General features: G+C 38.6%; 1 protein-coding gene across 2 annotated transcripts in view; it reads right to left on the bottom strand.

The window, feature by feature from the left end:
• Nucleotides 1-2295: 2295 nt before the first annotated feature.
• The window catches only part of SUGT1 (SGT1 assembly cochaperone of MIS12 kinetochore complex), a 33331-nt gene continuing 12524 nt past the window's right edge, over nt 2296-23102 (bottom strand). For both annotated transcript variants that reach the window (XM_085309480.1, XM_085309481.1), the window contains 6 exons: nt 22859-22893; nt 22127-22223; nt 20980-21087; nt 5259-5349; nt 3492-3673; nt 2296-2848 (listed from right to left, as the gene is read on the bottom strand). In XM_085309480.1, the coding sequence (XP_085165606.1) occupies nt 2747-2848; nt 3492-3673; nt 5259-5349; nt 20980-21087; nt 22127-22223; nt 22859-22893 (615 nt within the window). In that variant the 3' untranslated portion in view covers nt 2296-2746. The remainder of the gene's footprint in view (nt 2849-3491; nt 3674-5258; nt 5350-20979; nt 21088-22126; nt 22224-22858; nt 22894-23102) is intronic.

Below are 23102 nucleotides of genomic sequence, written 5' to 3'. Positions count from 1 at the left end.
GCAACTTCTCCCAAATTTACAGGAAAGACTTACCTGTTGGTTTCATAAAAAAAAAAAGTTGTGTCTACAACCATAATACAAGAGCTGCCATTACTGGTTCAGTTTTTAAGATGCTGGTATTGCATTTAGATCTGCATACTTAGCTCACAGGATTGAGATGGACAAGGAGGTCTACCACTTGATCACTACAATTTTTAGCCTGAAGCTAAAGTATTACATTTGCATTACATATGCCTCAAGAGTACATAAGTACCAATGCATTTTATTTTGCTTTTTGCCTTAAGCTAAGTGAATTGAATCCCAAAGCAGTCAAACAGTAGCCACTTAAAAATATATTGTGCTTATCTGACAAAAATATTCCCATGGACTTTCTGGAAGTGAAAGTAGATGGAAGAACACCTACTACATTCTTTACATTAAGCAAAAAGAATCTGATTGGCAGAAAACTTCCCCAAATTACTTTTCCATTTCTATTTAAGAGACTTCTCTAGGCTTTTCCCATAGCAAGTCTTTCTAAGCACCAATAAGTGTTCTGAATGACATTTACAAAGCAGGGCTGGCCAGGAGACAAGAACCAAATTTTTCATGAAAAAGTTAAGCTCAGGCATTTGTCTTCATTCTACTCAGAATGGAAGTCCCTGTTCCAAATCAAGTCCCCTCGGATGTTAGCATCCTGTAAAGATGGGAAATGCCCTTGATGTCGAGCTACTAGCTACTCAGGATTTCCTAAGAGGTAAGAAATTCCCTACTAAGGCTAGGAAATCTTCACTCAGATATGGCAACAAATATACCCTTGAGAAACTCTTCCAAGCAGGAGGCATTTCTCAGTTAAGAGTCAAAGATAAGGCCTTACACACACACACTTCCCAAATTCAATTCATCTCCCTTCATCTTGTTCAAAGACCAGGATAACACTCAGTTCTGAAGGTCAAATTCAAACTTCAGAAAACACGACTCAATCCTGTAGCTAGAAGTGATTTAAAAAGAAATCACTGTCAAGCTTCCACTGTACAGATAATCACGATGTGAGTGCATCAAGAAATTGCAGTTTTGTCAAGACTGCAGTTACAGTCTACAGCTGGCAAGTAAGACAATCTCAAACCATTGCTATAGTAAACATCCTAACACAAGCTCTCTTCAGTTTTGAGTGATTTTCAGATCTCAGTACTACCACATACACAGAGTAAAAGTACCATTAAAAAAAAAAAAAAACCTACTGCTCTTTTGCAGTATCACAGCAAAACCTAAATTTCTCGCTCTCATCCTCCGCAGGAGGAAAATATATCCTTTCTTCCTCCTACCAAAATTAGTTTCAGATGATCATTTGCACACATGTATTGCTTTATCAGCTGCAGGCTTGCAACTCTCTTCCTACCAGAAGAATTACTTTAATAGCTTTTCTACTTTCATTCTCACTGTAGTTACTGTCATGAATTTTGTCACAGCCATTKACTGTACTAAAATAATATACCAAATACACAGAGAACAGGCAAAAACAGCAAACAATTTAGTCAAATTAAGAAAGCAAGGAAAAGTAGCAGCAAATCTATAGTAGCGTCCAATGGCTAACAAGGAAGTAATCTGCAGCTGGTTGACAACATATTCAATTCATGGAGTGTTCTGATTTTCTTTATTCAATTCATGAAGCGTTATGGATTTTCTTTTCTTTTCTTTTTTTTCTCCTGAATTCCTAACAGATAGTGGCAGCTACTAACCATGATTGTGTCAGCTTCTTAAGTTCACATCCCCCTGCAGGCACAGGCAGGGGGATACAACAGACCACAAAGTACAGGCATGGACAGTACTACTTAAACTTTCCAGTTCTTTCTCTGTAAATACTCTTATTTAAAATTTTATCAAGATGAACTGATGAAAACAGAGAAGGATACATGGGCTGTTCTCAGATACAAATACAGTTTCCAGTATTTTTAAATAACAGAATTTATCATGATTGCTTCTCATCTTTGATTTCAGACAATTTATAACAYATCCTTCTTTTTGAAGATTAAAGGTGGCCTCACTTTTCTGTAGAAATTTCCAGTCATGATAGACTTTCTCCCTCCATCACATATGACTATAGAGATCCACCCATCACCAAGGTGAAAGAATTCACAACTGGAAATTCTGCATCTGTATCAAGAACAGTAACTTCATCCTTTGCAAAATGGCAGTTTTGCACCTATGCATGCCTTTTAAAGACAGTATAATCACTTCCTTAGGGAAATATTCTTAAATGATTCCCCCTCAATCAAAAACCAAAACTTTATTGCTAAAAGTGAAATGAAGCAGCTCCTATATAGAAAAAATTATAATTACAGTTTTATTTAGCAGAGTTAAAGAGAGAACAATTTTAACACTGTTATTGAAAACTGTTTTTACCCAAAGTTGTCAAATTCCAATAAGTTATTGAACAGAAATATCAGGCATAAGGCAATAATCCTGAACAGCCCATTAAGGATCACTACATCCCCAAAGAATAGACCTGATAAAGCTGGTAGAAAATTATAATGTGACTGAGTCAATTTTCAAAAACCCTTAGACGGAAGTGATGAAAACAGACTTCCATCGTTGATTAAATCTTTAATATCTGCAGATGAAGGAATTTATAAAGCACACAATGTAAAGATGATAATTCCTGTTTCCAAGGGAACATTCAGTGCTTTGAATCCAAGAATGCTATGTCCATACRCAGTGGTCAGTACATGACTATGTCAATACACAGATGGTAAAAGACAAAAATTGAAGATTAGAATTTTTTCCATTCCATGTCATCAGGAGGGTTTACTTCTACCTTCCTTTTACCAACATCAGACCAGTTAGTGCTCAGAACCGTGCCTCCAGATTCCATCTGCAATATGAGAAAATATTTGTTAAGTTTGTAAACCACTAAAATTACTTTAACAAGTCTTGCTTTTTACAGGAGACTGAATTCTTTAGTTTCATGAGAATTTGTCAAATTTCATTTAAAAGCAAGTTACACAGCATTTTTGTGTATATATATTGAATAATATTTGACAWAATCATCATTCTCTAAACTTCAGCCCAAGGGTACTATTTAACTGTACTGGACCTACTGAGAAGTTACTTCATTAAGAAAGAGCTTTCAAAGGTCCAGTCATGTTCTTGCAGAGGAGGACTACAAATGAAAGGAAGCCAGTATAAGCAATTAAGAATTTCTTCCCTTCATCCTGGGCAACTCTTCAAGCTCTAAATGAGCCAAAAACTATACTCCCTTAGGTTACATTGACTGAAACAAAGAGAACAATGACAAGGCACAGGCTTGAGAGAGAGGCACATATTTGGATGTGAAACACATTCACTAGTCCACAGTGTYGATTATACCAGCACCTCCAATTGAACTGCTGCCACTAATTATTCTAGGCCCAAGGTTTTGATGATTAGAGGCTTGTCAATTCAGGCAAAGCTTAGTAAAATGTGTCAATGTGCAAGAGTTACAAATTTATTTATAGAAACAAAGATTAAGGACTTACAAATGATTTGTTCATAGCACGTTTCACTTCATCTGTGCCATCTGAATAGATTTGCTGAAAGAGTTTATTTAAAGCAGCATCTCCTTCTAACTTTTCATTCTTCTCTTCTTCCTTGATCTCAACCACCAGTTTGTCCCAGTTCCTTGTATAGTGAGAGGACGATGGATATAAGTGCTGGGTATCTGAAAATAGAGGCTTTAGTTAACTAATTCTAGTATTTGGATTATGAACACAAAAGGAGTAGGGCATACAACTAGAAGGAAGGCTGCAACTGGAAATTCCTTGGTAAATGCTCATCTAAAACATAAAATGAGACACATGCAAACCATCAATGAACAAAAAAAATCAAGACTTTTTATATTTTAAGAGAATCTATGCAAGATGAAAATTGTCTAGATGCAAAGAGGCTTTCAAAATTAGCAGAGGAATGTAAAACAGACAGTGAAGTATCCATCGTATCTGTTTTAAAATAGCTTGGCTTTGGCTTTAAAATAGGCCATAAACACAAATCAGAAAGTGGCTGAAGAGAAAAAAAGACAGTCTCTTCTGTGATGATAAATATTTCATAAAGTTGTTCTCGAACATTACAACTCAGTCAAAATGCAACTGCAGTCAATGAAAGTCTTTCCATTCCATAGGTCTTAACATCTAGCTTAATCTCTGACACAGTAATCCGCTGATATAGTCTAAGGGGGATACAGTAGAAAATAAAGTTAATACAAAAAGTAGCCCTAAGAAATGGAAGACTTAGCAAGAGAAATGGGGAGGAAAGCACCTCCTAAATATTATAAAATAAATAACAAGAAACAAGCACACCATATTGCTGGAAGGAGTTAGGAAGGTACTAACGTGGAAAAAATGTCTGAACAACTGAGTTGTAAAATGTCAGTAAATATGACAGCAAAAACACAGCTTTCATATGTACGTAAGTATACACACACCAACACATCCTATGAATTAGGAAACTTGTAACTGACAATATATGAATCTGAAAATACAAATCAGTTCTTCCTTACAGATAAGCATTGCAGTAAGGAAGACAAGAAGATGCCAGAGAACAGATTCAGCAGCTGCAGCAATTTACTTTTAAGTAAACAGAAGATTCATGTAGCTTAGCTATCCAACAATGAAATGGTGGAGAGCAGTAACACAAATAAGTAAGGCCAAAGCGAGGCAGAAGAGATTTTGGCCAAACCCTCCTTCTTCCAACCTTCACAGAACACCCACAAAGCACACAAAAAACCCACATCATACACCTAAAGGAAAGTTTGAGCTAAATTTCAAGAAAATACATGAAACGAATGAATTGGGAGATTCAAACTCTCTCAAAAATAAATTGTTAATCTGACTCGAAAAAAATGCAGAAGTGCTACCTTGCAAGAGAGGTGGAATACTTGAATGAGAGTCAGTGAAAGTTAATAAATATTATTTAAACAACAGTGAGAGCAACAGTGCAGAGCACTGCAGAACAGTGACCAAAATAGATAGGCAATGAAATAAGCCCCAAAGAAATTAGTGACAAGCACATACGCGAACAATCCATCAGGTTAATGAAAGTGATGGCTGACTGTAACAACTAAGGTTTTAGCAAAACCCTATAAACTACTTCTTTCAGCTGTTGGCAGTAAAAACGCCATGAGGCTTTGCATTGTAAATATGAAGCTGTAATATTATTACCAATATTTAACACACCAAATGTTCTAAATAACTGGAAGAAACTTGATAAAAGTGTTAAACTCAAAATAGTGAATAGTTCAGAGAACAAACCTGAGGTAAATTGCTTTAACTTAGGAGAATCTCCCTGTCCCTCTAGCTTCTCCCATCTTACAGCTTCTGGCTTCTTCATTTTTATCTCAACCTACACAACACAAGACAAAATATAAATTAATCCAGATGACAAACAGTTCAGCCAAATAGTTTCAAAAGTTTGATTTTTTAGTAGTGAAAAAATGTTTGTTTCAGAAAGGGTTGTTAATAAGAAGCCTGCATTGTAAAAACAATATACCTACCTCACAATATTTTAGTTGGTACGTGACTTGAAGTCACATAACTTGCTCATATGTGGCTATATAGCACTCTCGCATCAAATCTTTACCCACTCCCCTCCTTTTCTTTTCAGCACCACCTCCTTTTGTTTATTACTCTTTGTAAATTATGGCATCCCAAAAGTTAACCATTTGTCCTCATCTACAGTGCCAGGAACCAGGATTCTTAAATATTACCTTTTCAGTATCCCAACTCTAATAATTCAATAGGCATTTTGAAGGACTGCAAAATACAAGTTTATCCAGATTTAAATTTCATCTAACAAAACATTTCCTATCTAATGCACAGCATATAAATCAGAAAAACAGCCCGGGACTATAAAGATCTTCCTYTTGCATAAATTTGGAATCAGTACGTATTTGGTTCAACGGACACATACATTAAGACTGCTAGAGGGTAAAACTACCTAGTATACACCGACAATATCTGCAATTAAAAATGGACAAAAATTGCAATTATTGTAGGAGTAAAAGTAAGTGTGATGCCACGCTCCTAATCACAACTAGGTACAACCCCCTTTAGACAACCATATTCATGGTGGTTTTTTTTTTTTTTTTTTTCCATAGTCAACCTCATCCTTTGGCTACCGGATTACAAAGTTGCAGAACATTCTGCAAAACAAGGACTGTCCAATGTCACTCCAGATGACAAACTCACTTAAACTGCCACGAAGCTTGTATGATGGTACAGTGAGCTTGAAATAGTGCTTGCTGAACTTCAAAAGTTGCTTATTTGCATTAATAGCTCAGCAGAGATGAGTTAGTTCTACCTAAAGCCACTATAACCTGGGGATCCCTGCAGACCCAAGAACAAAGGCACCTCTGTAAAAGCTAACCCTAGAGATCCTAGCAACAAGCTCCTTACACAGCATCACGTTGATCTGAAATTTGAACTTTACTTAACTCACTTCTTTATTTTTATAATGCATCTTAGACTGCTGCTTACCTGCAACCAAATTGAGGAATGAATTTATTTAAGTTTCAAGGTTTTCATATTAACAATCATGCTGCATCACCTACATGTATTTGACTTACTACTCTGTTAGATATCTAGTGTTTTTAGTCACTTTTAGAAGTCACAAATAAAGCATCAGGATATCGCTTTTTAGAATACTGAAAGGATCAGTCACAGAATTTGATTACCAAAAGTTATCAAATATTGTATTACTCTAGCTATTCAACCTAGCATCTCTAAAGAAAGCCTACATTCCAGAGTTTAGTATTGTAATCTGTAAGGACAAAACAACTTTCAGTTGACACTACATAGAGAAAGTATTCAAACACTGTGTCAGTAACTAGTTTGCAGTGAATCTGAAGTAATTAGCAAAGCTTTCTTTACTGGACTCTCCTAAAAAAACTCTGGACATTACAATCCCAAAGCTCATTTCTGAACACCACAATCGTAAGTCTGATGCTGCGCAATTAGCTTAAGGAAGCTAAAGTATTTATGTACCTGTAAGAAACAAGTAGTTCTATCAGTGTCAACACCAACAGTTGGGTTCCCCCCCCACCACCACGGATTTGGATCTTAGGAGTCAAACATTTAAGTTAATTAATTTGTCACTTACAGAGGCACTAATTAGCTACAAGTGAAACAGCATAATTTAAAGTCACCTGTCTTTCCTTCACTTCCCCTACGTGACTCTTCAAGCAGAGTATTTCAGCAGTAACAGTCTGCTACAAGGGAAACAATAGGAATATRACTAGTCTAATCCAGTGAAATCTAATCCAGTCAAGTCAGAGCTAAAGTGAATGTACAAGCCAGGCATGATGGTTAAGATACGCTTGGAGTCAGGAACAGATGAGGAATGTAACAGAGTTCAGAAACCAAGCAGTACGCAGCGTAACTTAGGATGTAGGACAAGGAACTGGAAGATTGACGGCCTGGAAGATAGAACAGCTGTCACTATTGACATGGAAGTCCTGAATGATGCTTCCCCCCAAACAAGTTTTCTTTCCTGTATGAAATCCCTGCTGTAATAAAGTACAAAACTTGAAAGACTTTCTGCCAGCTAAGGGTCAGTCTATTACCTAACAAAATCAGAACTCTTCCTCTTGCATTTTCACAACTAGTTCACAACAATTAGCTGACTGTCCTACTCACTCTCAGAAGCCTTTTATCAACCTAAAACTTACATCCTTCTGCCAGATTTTTCTGAAATCATCCAATCAGTATGTTAAACTAGTAGTCATTTAGTACTACTTTAATTTGGTTTCCTACAGAAACGACCAGCTGCTACATGGGTCAAGTTGTACCATTTAAGAATGAGCTTAGAATCACAGAATYGGTAAGGTTGGAAGGGACCCCTGGAGATCATCTAGTCCAACCTCCCTGCTCAAGCAGGGTCACCTAGAGCATGGTAGACAGGGTTGCATCCAGGCAGACCTTGAAGATCTCCAGAGAAGGAGACTCCACCACCCCTCTGGGCAACCTGTGCCAGTGCTCCGTCACTCTCACAGAGAAGAAATTCCCCCTCACGGTCAGGCGGAGCTTAGCACGATACACACACTCAAAGCAATTTCTAGTGCTGCTTATCTTCTAAGCTTTCATAAGATCAGAATGCCTTCATATGGGAAGATTTCACACGCTAAGGAAACTGAATTACCAGCTTCGTTACACATTTAATTTGAGGAGGCCCKCGTTTCAAGATTTTACGCTCTGCTTTATAGTGCATCTCCCTAAACAGTCTGTAAGAAAGAGTGAGGTCTTGATACTGATTGCTCAAGCCTATTCCACTTCAATGCTTGTTTGTTTGACCCCTTATTTAGCTTCCAGTCCTACTCCTACTTCTCCAAATCCCTTCACTATCTCCCCTTACCCATATGCTACAGGCTGTCCACCAATATGCTTTAATATCTTAGGTATAGCCAGTTTCATCACATCAGGAGGGAAAAAACAGTCCTTAATGTGAAGTAATGCTTAGTATGAGCTACTAAGCATGAACTTTCTCTACTCAGAATACAACGCTTCTCAAAGATCCCTTATAAAGGCCTTTGACTATCCATGGCAGTACTCTGCCCACTTATGCTTAAAAAAAAGAAAAGGAAAGGAAAGGAAACTTCACTTTTGCTGCTACAATAATCCTTCCCTCATTTTTTTTTTTTAATCTACTAGTTCCTACATTTTCCTCTCTAAAACTGGCCCTAAGCCAATTACTACACAATAAATATCCCTAAGGAAGGGAAAACATTACAAACTAATTCCCAGTGGTTTTCTTAAATCTAAATCATTTCAACACCATCAAACTATAATTCCAGACAGCTGAAAAAATAAGACAGAATGCATTTATGACATGATTAAACCTCTATTCCATCTTCTTTAATTGAAGTTACTCATTAGGCAAAGTGGCAGGCAGTAGCAAAACTAAGGAAATCATTAGCTGTATACCATTAAACAACCACACTTTCTAAAAATATAAAGCTATGAAATTCTGTTTGTGAAGAAGCGTATTTCTGCAACTTGAGAGCTTTACTTGATCCAAAGGGAAATGATTTTGCAAGTCCCAATTATGTGCACAAATGGCAATAAATACATTTTAATGAACTTTTAAAAGCAGAAACTGATAGCTATCATACACACACGCAAACAACACATCAGTATGGACATTTACATTCCATCTAACACATAAGTAGTTCGCTTTTTTCTCTCCTTTGAAAAAAAGTGTATTTCTTGTCTAGGTACTGACATCTCAACTTTTTGCCAACTACTCTGATTTAACATTTATTTCATAAAATGCATGCCTGTGTGCCTCAAGCCAATTTTGAAATAATGGATAGAAAAAAATTCCTTGCAAATTAAATACTTTGCATGCCACTAAAAGAAGCTGGCTCAGGCTCTTAACTGTTTTAATCAAACGCTACTTTAAGAACTCTTCTGTAACAAAGTACTCCTCTCCCCCTTTTAATGTTCAAAATGTTCAAGCTCATGAAGCTTGAAGTAAAATGTACAACCTGATTATTCTAGAACTTCAGGATTACTGTATATTAATCATACAGMAGGTGCTCAGTGTAACTGTCCAACATCCAAACTCTCACAGTTATACTTCACTCCTTCCTGAAACAGCTAGCCAGAAAACACAGAAGTGCAATGCAGGAAGAAGAGCTAAAACTGGCATTCATCAGAAACATGAACTAAAGGACAATGTAATTACTATAGGAATGCTACCTTATCCTCAAGATTTGCGCAGCAGATATTCCAAGCTTACTATACGCAGCAGACAGGAGCATCTCAATTTCTCCTTTATTCCTACAAGCTCTACATGGGACCTTCTCCCAGCCTATTTCAGAAGCTCCGATTGCTTCTCCCTACTCCTTCAGGGAAACAAATCTGTATTCTCCCCCTTATGCCTTCCCTTTATGCAGATGCTGTGAATACACCACTCCTTCCAACTCACTTGGTGTCATGCCCATTTGCTTTCCAGATTCCTCCCCTTCCCACCCCTGCTAATACTGCTTATTGCACACTTGCATAACAACTGGTTATTAACACTGAGCTCAGACAGACATCTGTAGGGAAGGCTTCCTAGCTGAAGTCAGTCACTTTATAAAATAAAGACAATTGTTTCCTTCAAAGAATCATGTAGGTTGGAAGGGTCCACTGAAGACAGAGTTCAACACCCTGCTTAACACAAACCCACCTCGGGCAAGCTACTCAGGGCTGTGCTCAGTTGAGTTTTTTGAACATCTCCAAGGAAAAAGCTTATCTTATCTCCCTGCTGCAGTGTCCCACTCCTACTACAAAAGTTTTTTCCTTATATCAATCACAATTTCCCATGTGTGCCCCTTTATCTGGAGAAGCCTGGCTCCACCTTTTCTATATCCTCTCACTAGGTAGCTGTGCATAGGAATAAAATTTCTCCTCAGCCTTTTCTTCAGGCTGAACAAACTCAGTTCTTCAGCCTCTCATTGTACCTCATGGGCTCAAGCCACCTGACCATCTTTGCAGCCCTCCACTAGACCTGCCCTGCTGTATCAGCATCTTTCTTGTACTGTGAAGCCAAAAACTGGACATAGTACTCCAGACGTGAAAAGTTCAAATGCAAGAGTAACCCACTTTATGCTGTGCTTTCTTAATTTAGATTTCCAATACTTTGAGCTCAAAGTGTTTTCTCACCTGGAAAAAAGCAAAAAGGAAAAGAAGCCTGAAATTTTTACAGAGCAATTCACACAACAGTGTATTGAAATATTGTGTGATAGAAATCTACCTCTGAATAAGAGCGGAAGAGAGTCAAACTGGGGGTTCATCATCTAGAAGAAATCAAAACAATAGTGTGTAGGGGTTTCTTCTTGTAAAAGTAAGAAGATTAAGAATGTAGCAGAGATTTAGCCAAATTTGTTTGCAGTTGAATCCAAACCCTACAAGAACAGATGCTAGAGTTGCTCTCAGAAGCCAATCTAAAATATTTCATTGATAGTACAAAGGAAAAAAAAATGACTGTGACTTAGAAAGGAGGCTGGAACAAAAGATTTCATCTAGTGAGCTTTCTTCCCTGAGATACAGATAAACACAATATTAACTAGCCAGCACTAAGTTCCTAGGTAGAACTTGTTGCTAAAAAAAACTAAACCTCTGGCAAAACCAGGTTTCACTTGAATATATGTTCTGGGACAGACATTTCCAGTTTAACCAAGAAACACAGAGGAAAAGGAATTTTTGCCTTCCTCTCTAAAGGAAGATTCTGGTGAACACTGTGACAAATTACCAGGCATTTTTTTTTTCTAATTTCTGTTGTGTTTTGCATTTTACAATTCCTGCTAGTGGTAAGTTTTGTTACTATTGGCAAATCTGTGTCAAGCTCAGATCAGATGAATGAGGGATATCAAAAATGAAAGTCAGAGCTGTAGTTCTGTCATTAATTTTAAGTTGAATCAAAAAACCCCTATCCTTTTCAATTCTGATGGTTTGCTATATTAAACACATGAAAATACAAGAATTCAAAGTTTTACAATCATCTCCTTTATAATTTACTGAACTAGAAGACTGACTGCTTTATCTGACAAAGTAATTGTTGCGTATTTGCACTCTGTGATCATAACAAGTATTTTGCTACTTGAATTTAGGAGGAGGGCAAAATACCACTACCTTCTGAAAAGATATGAACTATTCAAACTTACCTCTAAGATCCCATGCATATATAGTTTTAATACCCCTGTTATTCCAAGACCTAATAACTGTTTATGCTCTAAATTCAAAGATATTTAGTCCTCACCTTTAAACATCTACATTGAGATGAAAATAATTCTACAGTTTAATCCCAAATAAATAAAAAATCAGAAATTCATTTTACAGAGATGCCTGCAACAGAAGGGACTTCATGTGCAACTTTCCATTTCTTTGCCAGCTATGTCCTACAGAGGTCAGCTGAGTATAAAATGGTCAGTTTCCCTCTTCACTCACATTACACAGTTATACCTGTTAGAATTCTGAATTTTACAGAAAGAGCTTCCTATATAGATATTGATGTATCCTAAATATGCCTTTTCATCATACCCTCAATGTTTAGTTATTTTCACATCTACTCTCTCTCAGGACAGAAAGACCCCTTATATATCATTTCCGTTCACATATTTACACAAAGCATGGACACTGACTTGCATGCTTATCTAAAATACAGTTATCAGTGTATTAACAAATTTACACCTGCCCCACATCCATCTGCATTCACAAAGTGTGTGTGTGTGGGGGGGGGGGGGGCGCAAGACTATAAAAGTCAAAAGACTAATTAGAACAAAATAAATATGATGCCACTCACTGGAAAGGCTTCTTCATCATCTAGTCTGGAAACTGTTCCATCTAGCCCTGCCTAAGAGATGCAAGAATTTTGGGAAAGCATCTGATTCATATCTTATCAGCTTAAGTTACAGGAGATAGTCAAGAATGTATAGGGGAGACTAATCCAAATGAAAGTCTCCCAAAGAAAACAATGGAAAAAGTGCATGAGATCAGGGAAGTCTAGTCACATTCTAGTCACAGCAAAAAATTTGATGAAGAAATACAAAAATGAGACAGTCTCATTTAAGGATTGGACTGCAACTGYAAGAACTTTGCAAACTCCGTTAAAATAAACCTGTAACTCTGTTTAGCTATTTCTGTATATGTATCCCTCAATGGAGGCTCTGACTACAGTCCAAGAGTGTGTAAAATAGTTTCATTCTTCATTTTTTCCTTTACATTCACCAACTGGTCGCAGTATGCTTTTCCAGTAAGCTGCACAGCATATTTCAGAGCCTGTAATGCAGAATGTTAGTCTGAGGAAAAGAAACATTCCACTGATGCACATTACCATATTCTCGGCATGAAGCTGGTGAGACTGTGCTTCTATCTCAGAGGTCTCTATTAAGTAACAAATGTCAACTGTAAGACTGGAAATCTAAGATCATCTCCTGTCTGCAGGACGTCTTTGATCTTTAATTAAAGGAAAAGCCTAGGGTCAAGAAACCACTTTTTACAACTTTTAAAAAAGGCTCTAAACTGTTTTAAGTCATTATTGTCTGCAAAAAGCTCAAACCATTAAATAGTGAAAGCTCACAGTAATCATTCCTGGACTGACTGCAGATGCAAAAGCAGAAGGGAAGAAAGAGACAGACACTAGCATAGATTTCCTTCAAGATTACATAGAGACACATGCTAAAACACATTCATCCTCACTTTCCTGAAATAACCTCTCCATCTCCTGTATCTAAGGATAAGAAATCCCTGAGCAGAGCATCATCTAGAATATAATAGAATACCTAAAGAAACTGCTGAGGTTACAAAAGTTTCCAACAGACCACAGCAGAATATTCCACTGGGTCCCAAATAAGCTACCTTATAGATCTAACAGAGGAGGGAAAATAAAGTGAGGCTGAATCTGCACCAAGAACTTTTTCAGAACTTTATCTCTGGTTGATTTAACTGGTTGAATTGTCTCTGTCCAGTAGGAAAGAGAAAAAATAGCTTAAACATCTCTAGTTACAAGTTAACACACTTATTTTAAGCTTTTAAGCCTTTTTTCTTTTTTGAACAGAGCATGGTATGTACACAGAACTATACACCATAACTGCACARATGCAACATCCCAAGAGCCAACCTGCTCCAGTCATTACAGTTTGGCTCCCCCTGCTGGAAATACATAAAAAAGTGACACCACTAACAGTTAACTTTCTTTAATTGCAGAGCACAACATGCAGTTTTTCCAACTTCACTTGACACCGCAAATTGCCAAAATGCACAAAAAGCTACATATTGTGTATGTAGTCATATATACATAAAAATCAGATTTTTAAGACAAGTCTTTTAAACCTATACAGTATATTTGAAGCTGCTTCTTAACATTCCCAGGCTGCACTTACTTTTTGCTTCATCAGATTACTGTGGTAAAGTTGCTCAAATCAGGCAGGTACCTTTTACAGAACAGCAGTATAACTTACAACTCCAGTTGATCTAGTTACACTAGTTATGATCTATCAGCTATGCTGCTCACAGATATAAAAATTGGTTGTTAACGGAGACTAAAAGCATGCCATTCTGTTCTAAAAAAAAGTGGCTATTATTATCAGCAACTCTCTCAAGGGAGGAACTCTCTATGCAGTTTTATTATGCATTTTATCAAAGAAACACTAAGCATAGCCCTTAGATCCTAAGAACTATATACTGAATAATAGTGGGCATACTAAATAACTCAAAARGAAATATGAACAGGATAGGTCGACACATAGTCCGCTCTAAGCTGAATTTGCAAGCAGTAATCTCTATTCAATAGCATGTACACTTTTAAATGAGATAATAAATGGCTCAAACATGGCAATAACATGCACAGACACTGTTAAAAATGCAAAAAGGAAAGTCACCTGTAAAACTGTTGGCAATCAGAGACTATACCATGTTAGGATGCACAAAGACATAGCTATAAGATTTTCATCTAAAAACTACAGTTCACATAGGTATTATGCCATTCTTTGGTCAGTGTGTCAAATGTTTCACCACTTCTAATTCACAGGTCAAAATCAAAGGTCTGCAGACGATGAACAATACTTGCTCTCTGCTCATACAGAAGCCATTTGAACACCCCCAGATATTTATCTTTCCTATCTCTGTATATTTGCTATTTCTGCTCCGTTCTTTTCAAAATTGGGACTTTGTATTTCAGAACTAGACAAAACGTGTTTACTGAAAGGTATAATTTCTGCTTCTTTGCTAGAAAAGAAAATCCTTAAGGTATCATCAGTTGCATTTTTCACTACTGCTAATACTCTCTAAAAGAACCAATCCCAGAATTTGCGAGTTCTGCCTACTTGTTTACAGCTATTTTAGAATCTATAATTCTGTAATACAATTAAGGCCAGTTTCTCCTCCTGGACTTGCACTTTTACTGTTTTGCTTTTATCAAGTGATGTGGAATTTCAGCTACTACTGAGAAATCTCTCTGCAACTTCTCTTACTTACAAAAGCATGCAAAATTGTTGTATTTGCAAATTTTATTGCTTCATCCTCCATCCACATTATTTACTGGTATTAAGTGGAAGGTTAATGTGAAATCTTAACTGTCCACAGCAAAACCTGCCCATATAACCTGCTCCACTTCCTCATGTAACTGGGAAAATGATTGGATCTTTCATTCCCCATTGAAGACTGCAAGATGTTAATGGCAATGTGGAAACTCACATATTCAAAGTAGCAATACAAAATAAAGTAGTATAAACACATGTAGCTACTCTTAGCTTAAATTATTACTCCACATGACTGTATTTGTTCCTATCCGAAGAAAATACAATTTCTTTAGGAGATTTTGCTGCCAAGGGACTTACCTGGCATCTCATATGTTACAGTCACAGACAAAGAACAGCACAAGTCCACTCTGGTGCACCCAACAGTCCTTGTCTAACAGAAACCCAGACTGCAAGATCAACTAAGGAGAAAAGCCATAACCTATTCCAAGTGCTCAGGATTCCTTCTGATATAAAGCACAGAAAGCTCTAGTAAGGCTAAGTTCAATGAAAAAGTGAAGCTAGTGACCACTGGAAGTCTATCTCAGCAGGGCGACCCAGGTTAGACTAAACGGCTCCTAACAGTTTGAAGAGCACAAAGTTGCTGCTGCTGGAAGTCCGTGAGCTCATGCCAGAGGCTGTTAATGTGAGCCTCAATGATTTCCAGCAGCAGCAGCAGTCTCCTGCTCTCTATTTGTACTTCACCTCCTGGTTAGAGCACCTGTGTCCCAGACACTCCTATCAGCAGCTCAAGCACCTGTGCGCCAGACACTCCTATCAGCAGCTGAAAGAACAGCCTCTTCCTCACTCCAATCCTCAGTTAAGCAGTCCTAACGTAGACAGTAAGATGTTCATCTGCTTGACAGATTGTCTAAGACAAGAGACCAGGTTCATGTTTCTTCCTTGCAAAAAGTCTTCCATACAGATGCTTCTGCTAGTCTTTCAGATCACATTCAGCTGTGACATGCATGTACTGTCATACTTGCACTCTAGGGGATAGAATTTAAATTTTAATGAGTTAAGATTTACTAGCAACCAATCTATATCACCGTTTTAAAGCACAAATTAGGACTCTTTCCTACCCTTTCCCCAGTCTGATGACTTTAACTAGGGTTTGGGTTTTTTTTTTTTTCCTTTTGGAAAAGGGGGGAGTGGAGATGGGAGTGGTATTCCAAATGAACTGTAAAAACAAGATGAYGGTTTTCATTCCAACCAAGAGCATGCTTTTGAAGTGAATTCTCCCCATCATACCCATTTGCTGTTTTGGTTTGCATTGAGAAATCGTAAGAGTGTGTGAAAAGGATTCTGCTCAGATGAAAATAAAGCAGGAGACATGCTCCAGGAGCACACTTAACCTGCTCCGACTGCTAACAAGAGCTCAGCCCACAGGACCAGAGTATAGCTAGTCTGAAGTAATCCCTCAGCTACACAGCTACACCCTCGAACGCACGCTGTGGATATTAGGCCCTCAAATACTAGTTGTTTTCTCCAGAAGTCTGCTGCTCTTTTGCCACACTACAAACTAACGTAGATACAGTCAAGTTGGCTACGACAGAGATGATACTGCACCGAGCCTAGTCAGAAGAATGAAGCACATTCAAGAGTTTTTAGAGATCCATCTTAACTGATAATGATTTTTTAATGTCCAGCAAGTGTTCTTATCCTAATTTTAGCGGCTTTTGCAGAATAGTCTCTAAATCTCAAAGCCCCAGATGTCTTTCACAGGTCAGTTCCAACTTCTGACCTCCCATCCTCTATTGCAACTCACACATTTTTTAAAAAGATTTAGATTTCCCTCGAAAGAGTTAATTTATAGGATGTAAAAAAATAATCTATTGATATTCTCTTCAAATGATTCTGAAGGTTCTGTGGCAGTCTGAAGAACCATGACAATTTTAGATGCACTTGTGATGCCTAAGTCTGACTGGGTGAGATCTTGCATATCCACCTTCTTTAAGACATACAGACCTATGGGTCCAAGCTCTCCAGCCTACTAACAGTTTTGAGAAGTAGTATTCACTACTGGAGCAGCATATATGATAGAATGTTCATATATTTTGCAAGGKGGTGAGATTGAGTCCTTCTCAAGCCCTCACAGAAGTACTTAATCTGTAAGGTATAAAATTTTGTGTAAACASTTTCAGAAGTTCTATTAAGGTGACTTACTCAAAGTAGTAACTACATATTTTCTATAGTACTCATGTGAACACAGTACATACATGAGTGTTAAATACAAGTCTGCTTTTCAAGCAATCAGACACACACTGCGGCCACACCATTCCTTTACAGCACTTTAAAGGTTTAGAACATTTTATTTTGCAAAGTATAAAGAAGTCTCTGCATGTTTTGTCTCCTTAATATAGCGCTGCTTTGCAAGAGACTACTTCAGCCATACTCCATCTGCTGGTCAGAACTGGAATTAGGTAGGCATGATTTAAACTGTATTCCTTTATCAGTTCAGGCAGATGCCCTTACACTAATCTTTTCTGTAGAAAGAACAGGTTTAAGTATTGACTTCTGAAATAAATTCTTATCCTGTTTTGTCTCAAAAACTCTCCCTCAAAGTTATACGGATACAATAAAATTTGGAAGTAGATGCAAAAATACTTACAGATCAGATCCTGCTTAAACACAAAAAGTTTCCACACTACTAAGAATCTCAGTCTAAATCAGGCTCCAAACAGTTAGAGATTATTCAGCTCCAAACCAACTAACCCAGACTAAAGACAGTACTGTAAAACAACAAAGTCAAGTTTATAGCTTATTTAGTAGACAAATTTTCCAAATTAACTGGCCGCGCTGCTGGTGTTGGCAAGAGGGTTTTGGTTTCTATGATCATGGGACCCTGTTTGAAGATCAACAACTGATAGGGAGAGATGAGGGCCACATCACTAAGTGAGGCACGTGTGTCTTTGCCAACAGGTTGGCCAGCCTGGTAAGAAGGGCTTTAAACCATGAAAGATGGGGGAAGGAGAGTTATAGAGACAGGGGAGTCAGCAAAATGCAGCTCAAGTCCAGATGCCTCCAAGGGGTGCATGCAGTCAGGAAAGTGCATAAGAAACATGGCTATGGCAGATCCTCTTGCACCCCTCCTGGGAAACCTCTGTGCTCGATTACCTCTCTGAAATGCCTGTACACCAATACACTCAGCATGGGGAATAAACAGRAGGAACTGGAGATCTGCGTGCAGTCACAGGGCCATGATCTCATTGTAATTTCAGAGATGTGGTGGGATAGCTCACATGACTGGAACGCTGTCATGGATGGCTACGTGGTTTGTAGGAAAGACAGGTCAGGAAGGTGAGGTGGCGGAGTTACTCTTCATATGAGAGAGCAACTGGACTGYATCAAGCTCTGCCTAAGGGTGGATAAAGAGCGAGAACTTACAGGTAAGGATTGAAGGGCAGGCCAACATGGGTGACACTCCTGTGGGTGTTTACCTCAGGCCACCTGATCAGGAAGAGGAAGTCAATGAGGCCTTCTACAGACAGCTGGAAGTAACCTCACGATCACAGGCCCTGGTTCTCATGGGGAACTTGAAYCTCATCTGCTGGAAGGACAACACAACTAGGCACACACAGTCCAGGATGCTCCTGCAGAGCATTCATGACAACTTTTTGACACAGATGATGGAGGAGCCAACAAGGAGAGGTGTCCTGCTGGACCTTGTGCTAACACACAAAGGAGGACTGTTTGGGGATGCGAAGGTTGGGRGCAGCCTTGGCTGCRGTGGCCATGAGATGGTGCAGTTCAGGATCCTGCAAGGAAGCAGCAAGCCAGTAAGTAGGACCACAACCCTGGCTTCAGCCTCTTCAAGGAACTGCCTGGAGGAATCCCATGGGTTAGTACCCTAGAAGGAAGGGGTGTGTGTGGGGGGGGAGGGTCCAAAAGAGCTGGCTAGTATTCAAACATCACTTCCTCCAAGCTCTAGAGCAGTGCATCCCTATGATGCAAGGACATGATGAGGAAGCCTATGGCCCATTTGGAATTAAATCTGGCAAGGGATGTCAGGAACAACAAGAGGGCTTCTTCAAATACATCAGTAGCTAAAGAMGACTCAGGAAAATGTGGCCCGCTGCTGAATGGGGTGTGTGCCCTGGTGATGAAGGATGCAAGGCAAGCAGAGTTACTGAATGCCTTCTTTGCTTCATTTTTTAATGCTAAGGCCAGCCCTTAGGAATCCCAAACCTGGGGACAAGAGAYGCATTCTGGAAAAAGGAAGACTTTCCCTTGGTCAAGCAGGATCAGGTTAGAGATTGTTTAGGCAAGCCTGACACCCACAAATTCATGGGCACCCATGAGGGCTGAGGGAGCTGGCAGATGTTATTGCTAGGCCACTCTCCATCATCTTTGAAAGGTCACAGAGAACAGGACTGGAAGAAAGCCAGTGYCACTCCAGTCTTCAAAAAGGGCAAGGAGGAGGACCCAGGCAGCTACAGGCCAGTCAGTCTCACCTCCATCCCTAGAAAGGCGATGGAACAGTTCATTCTGGATGTCATCTCCAAGCATATGGAGGTATAAGATGATGATCAGGAGTAGCCAGCATGGATTCACCAAGGGGAAATCCTGCTTAACCAATCTGATAGACTTCTAGGATGGAATGACTGGCTGGGTAGATGAAGGGAGAAGAGTGGATGTTGTCTGCCTTTACTTCAACAAGGCTTTCAACACTGTCTYCCATAATATCCTCCTAGAGAAGCTCAGGAAGTGTGAATTAGAAGAGTAGACAGCAAGGTGGATTGAGAACTGGCTGAAAGACAGAGCTCCCAGTTGYGATCAGAGGCACAGTCTAACCRGAGGCCTGCAGCTAGTGGTGTCCCCCAGGGCTCAATACTGGGGCCAGTCTTGTTCAACTTACTCCTCAGTGATCTGGACGAAAAGACAGAGTGCCTCCTCAGCAAGTTTGCTGATGATCCCAAGCTGGGAGGAGTGGCTGATACACCTGAGGGCTTTGCTGCCATTCAGAGAGACATGGACAGGYTGGAAGTTGGGTGGAGAGGAACCTCATGAGGTTCAACAAGCACAAGTGCAGAAGAAAAAAAGTGCAGGGAGAAAAAAATGCACCAGTACAGGCTGGGGGCCGACCTGATGGAGAGCAGCTCTGCAGAGAATGACCTGGGAGTCCTGATGGACAAAAAAGTGACCATGAGCCACCCATGTGCCCTTGTAGACAAGAAGGCCAACAGTGTCCTTGGGTGCCTTAGGAAGTGTCATCAGCAGGTGGAGGGAGGTGATCCTGCCCCTCTACTCAGCCCTGGTGAGGCTACATCTTGAGTAGTGTGTCCAATTCTGGGCTTCCAGTACAAGAGAGACATGGAACTACTGGAGAGGGTCCAGTAAAGGGCTATCAGAGGACTGAAGCAGCTCTGCTATTAGGAAAGGTTGYGAGAGCTGGGCCTGTTTAACCTGAAGAAGAGAAGATTAAAACAGGATCTTATCAATGTCTATAAATATCTGAAGGAAGGGTGTCAAGAAGATGGCGCCAGACTCTTTTCAGTGGTGCCAAGCAACAGGACAAGAGGCAACAGGCACAAACCAAAATAAAGGAAGCATCTGAAAATAAGAAAAGACTTCACTGTGAGAGTGATAGAGCACTGGAGCAGGTTGCCCAGAGAGGTTATGGAGTCTCTTTCTCTGGAGACATTCAAAACCCACCTGGATACAATCCTATGCAGTGTAACCCTACTTGAGCAGGGGAGCTGATTAGATGATCCCCAGAGGCCCCTTCCAACCTCAATCATTCTGTGATTCTGATTTATTTTAACAGTGCTCAGGAGCATGCAAGATGCTTCACAGAAGCAACGGTAATTTCAAGATGTATCAAAAGTAAAGGAAAAGGAAAAAAGGCTAAAAARGAAAAACAATTCTATATGAAAAGCAAGATACTATGACTGTCACCATGAGACAAGACAATACAGCAGAAACATTTTCATCATCAGAAAATGGTCAAAGAAATAATTTATACTTTAAAAGCTTACCTTTGTTGAAAGCACTTTAAATGTACTTTGCTCTGGCACTATAGAGTGAAGAAGAACAAGCTTTAAGTTGTAGTCTTCACCTGATGGAAGTCTCACTGATGCATTCATCTGTTAACAGTTGAAAACATGTCTCTGGTCACTTTAGCAGAATTTTCCATTTTGAGATAAAGGATTGTAATTTGGCACCAAAATTAAGTGATTAAATTAATCACTTAATCACAAATTAAAAGTGTCCTTCACTAGGACACTTTCAAAATCAGGTATCAAAGAATTTAAGACAAAACCACTTCTTACTGCATTATTAAACAAGGTGTTTCTAAAGTACACTACAAAATGAATAGGAGATTTCAATTCTTAGCCAGCAAGTACTCAAAAAGCCTATTATCTTGTCAGCTTGATCTGCGCTCTTTAGAGAAAGAATTATAAAGCAAATAAAGTGTCAACGCATTAATAATGGAATATGAAAACAATTTGCAACTTCCCTTCTAATACATGCAAACTATATGGCAAGTGCTCACACAATTTTAACAATTTAAAGCAGACAATTATATAAGTATTTGGCTGTTTAGCACCAATTTAGTTGAGAATAAGAGCCCAGCTTCTCAATATTCACAGCTAAATTAAACATGAGTGTCACTGCTATTGCATATGGTATTACAATAAAGAGATTACAGTGCTTATTTGAAATACATATTTGGCAGACAACATCAGTTGTAGTGACACCAGAAGGAAGAAAAACCCACCCACCAACATTAATTCTTCTTCTGTAGTTGTCCTAAAGCAAAATACATTATTTATGCATAACTATTCTTTAAAATACCTTGTCTCTGTCCATTCATGCTCTGGGTGCATGTATGCTCAAACATTTTAAGTTCAGATCACTTCCCTCCCCAAACCTTTCCAAATACCCAGACAGTTAGAAAACAAATGTTCCTTTCGCAGCATGCATGTCAGGATCTATACACAAGTTATAGTTTGCATGTATCCTATGGACCCTGCTATGGCAGCATACATACATACAAATACTTAGATGGAAGATCTCTTGCGCTATTTTTTCACGCTATTCTGACAAACAGTCTTCTCATTGTTTTGATAATTACATCCTATGAAATCCAGGGATGTATATCAATGAATCAACCTGAATCACCTCTTTCTCCGAGAACTGTACACTGACAGCATCCTTCTGTGCATTCTTGATCATGATAGTCACAATTACTTGAGATTCTGTTTGGTACCAGTCATACCTTAAAGAGAAAGAAAAACTGACTGCAAGATGATGCAAAAAACAAAAACAAAAAAAACCCAAAACACAAAAGAAAACAGAAGCTGGAATATTACACTGTGTAATTTGGAAAGAAAAAAAGATACACAAAATTAGATTTCTTTCCCCTTCTCTAACAAAGCACTTGCAGACTTGACAAGGTAAGTAGTTAAAGAACACAATCATTTTTATCAAGAAGCRTATCAGAACTAGGTTATTTTCTAATCCAACTCATAATATTGATTGCCTTCTGTAAACAATAAAAAGCACTTTTTAGTTAAGGATCTTAAAAAAAGTATCTCCAAACATTACCTACTCCAAGTATATGGTCAAGTCTTCGAATTAAGCTCAGCATAAGAATTAGAAACAGAAGCCAGAATGCTTATTCCATTCCCTACTCTCCCAGTGGAGCATTCTCTTGAGAGTACAAATCAATCTGAATGAAAGCAATAACACTGTTTAAGAAACATTTCATTTAGGAAACTACTACTTTCTGAAGATTAAAAGAAAAGGGCTGTAGTACTACAGTAGTTGCTCTCTTGCCTCTCCAATGCCTGAATCAGGAAAGAAGAGTTATACATTACCTTAATTTTCACAATAAAGCTAAACTCAACTTACTTGATCTTTGATGGCAGAGGTTGCTGTTGTATATTCTGGTTGAAGTATATTATATTGGAAAGAAAGTAACAACGTAAGTGAGAAATATCATGAAGTACATTTCAAAGACAGAACATTTTCGTATATTCTGTTGCCCTTTTCTTCATTTACATATGTGTATTAACTTGCAAACAAAGATAAAGTTCCTCACTAGCCTCCTAGTCATTTATTCAAGATGAGACTAAAAAAGTGTCAATAACTGACA

The sequence above is a fragment of the Rhea americana genome, unplaced genomic scaffold (genome assembly GCF_003343005.1).
Source record: "Rhea americana isolate MKP2758 unplaced genomic scaffold, rheAme1 scaffold_3, whole genome shotgun sequence".
Lineage (NCBI taxonomy): Eukaryota > Metazoa > Chordata > Aves > Rheiformes > Rheidae > Rhea > Rhea americana.
This window is presented reverse-complemented; position numbering and strand designations above follow the sequence as displayed.